At 55.1% G+C, this 2,068-nt stretch overlaps 1 protein-coding gene across 1 annotated transcript in view; it reads right to left on the bottom strand.

The window, feature by feature from the left end:
• LOC108676533 (protein TRACHEARY ELEMENT DIFFERENTIATION-RELATED 7A-like) overlaps positions 1 to 2,040 on the bottom strand; it is a 3,618-nt gene extending 1,578 nt beyond the window's left edge. The window contains exon 1 of the mRNA XM_018164620.1: positions 1,886 to 2,040. Within this exon, the coding sequence (XP_018020109.1) occupies positions 1,886 to 2,040 (155 nt within the window). The remainder of the gene's footprint in view (positions 1 to 1,885) is intronic.
• Positions 2,041 to 2,068: the final 28 nt, after the last annotated feature.

Below are 2,068 nucleotides of genomic sequence, written 5' to 3'. Positions count from 1 at the left end.
GGGAAGAGGCCAGTTGTCCTCAACTGAGGGGTGAGGGGAAGAGGCCAGTTGTCCTCAACTGAGGGGTGAGGGGAAGAGGCCAGTTGTCCCCAACTGAGGGGTGAGGGGAAGAGGCCAGTTGTCCCTAACTGAGGGGTGAGGGGAAGAGGCCAGTTGTCCCCAACTGAGGGGAAGGTCTCCCCTCAAGTGCACTATAATGACCACCGCGGCCACCTGTGCCTGCGAGGCTCTGCGTTACACTCACAAAAATAAAAACGGCAAATTGTCCGAAATATGACATAGTACGGCCTTTTGCCCGGCCAAACTGGGTCAGTGTAACTCACACAAGCTTAAAAATGTAATCACTCTTAAGACGAGTCTCACCGGTTTTTCTGAGTGTTCGAAACGAAAAATTCCGTTAACGAAAAATTACATCAATGAAAAATGTTAACGAAAAATTACATCAGCAAAAAATTACATAAACGAAAAATTACATCAGCAAAAATGTCATCAAATGAAAAATTACATCAGCGAAAAATTACATAAACGAAAAATTACATCAGCGAAAAATTACATAAACGAAAAATTTCATCAGCGAAAAATTTTATCAATAAAAAATTCCATCAATAAAAAATACCATCAACGGCTGCCGCATCCGGGCCAGTTATGGGCGCATTATTGGCGGCCATCGAAGATCGTGTCGCTGGTAATTATGGGCGGAATTAAGGCGGCCACCGAAGGGACGGCGCCCGTGGCTGACGCTGGGAAGAAGATCTAATCGTTCAGGAGGGCCCCGTGGGGCGGCGCCCCTCGTTTAGGAGACGAGGCCCCTTCCCTACCGCCCCTCTGCCGTCCAATCGCCGCCCAATTAGGTTAATGGCGCCCCTCTTAGGGTCACATCCTGCGAGGGTCGAGACAGACCCTCGTATTTCCCTCGCACGCTATATGCCGTGGCATGTTGCTGTGGCATGTGGCATTGGCATGTTGCTGTGGCTTTGGCATGTGGCTGTGGCTTTGGCATGTGGCTGTGGCGCGTGGCATGTGGCTGTGGCGCGTGGCATGTGGCTGTGGCGCGTGGCATGTGGCTGTGCTGCAATTAGGGGCTGCGCGGCCAGCGCTTGAGCTCCTCCCCCTGGGGAAGTACTGTCTCTTATACACATCTAGATGTGTATAAGAGACAGGAGTCAGGGTGACTCGCTGCAGTGAGTCAGGGTGACTCGCTGCAGTGAGTCAGGGCGACCCACTGCAGTGAGTCAGGGTGACTCGCTGCAGTGAGTCAGGGCGACCCACTGCAGTGAGTCAGGGCGACCCACTGCAGTGAGTCAGGGTGACTCGCTGCAGTGAGTCAGGGCGACCCACTGCAGTGAGTCAGGGTGACTCGCTGCAGTGAGTCAGGGCGACCCACTGCAGTGAGTCAGGGCGACCCACTGCAGTGAGTCAGGGTGACTCGCTGCAGTGAGTCAGGGCGACCCACTGCAGTGAGTCAGGGTGACTCGCTGCAGTGAGTCAGGGCGACCCACTGCAGTGAGTCAGGGCGACCCACTGCAGTGAGTCAGGGTGACTCGCTGCAGTGAGTCAGGGCGACCCACTGCAGTGAGTCAGGGTGACTCGCTGCAGTGAGTCAGGGCGACCCACTGCAGTGAGTCAGGGCGACCCACTGCAGTGAGTCAGGGTGACTCGCTGCAGTGAGTCAGGGCNGCTGCTGTTGCTGTCTCTTATACACATCTCTCCATCATTCCCCACTCCCCATCATTCCCCAACACTCGTACGCTAGGCCGCCACCTGCAGAGCAGCTGTCTCGACCACTCACTTCACCCCCTCCTTCCCCCTCCCCGTGGGGACACGGGGAGGGGGGTTTGGTGCCCACGCCCCTCTCTAGGTTCGTTAATCTTCTTCTCTTCCCCACCTCCCTTCCCCTCCTCCTTCCCCTCCTCCTCCCTTCACCTGGTGAGGTCGCCCCTGAGGCTCGGTCACTCCAATCCCCAAGAAGGGGGAAGAAGGGGAGTGGGGAAGATGTCGAGTGGGAGGAAAGATGGGGAAATGTAAACTCCATGATTCCATTACCTACCTCTTCATCCATTATATATAT

This window comes from Hyalella azteca, unplaced genomic scaffold, assembly GCF_000764305.2.
Source record: "Hyalella azteca isolate HAZT.00-mixed unplaced genomic scaffold, Hazt_2.0.2 contig13131, whole genome shotgun sequence".
Classification (NCBI taxonomy): domain Eukaryota; kingdom Metazoa; phylum Arthropoda; class Malacostraca; order Amphipoda; family Hyalellidae; genus Hyalella; species Hyalella azteca.
Note: the sequence above shows the minus strand (reverse complement) of the source record. Positions and strands in the feature narration are given on the sequence as shown.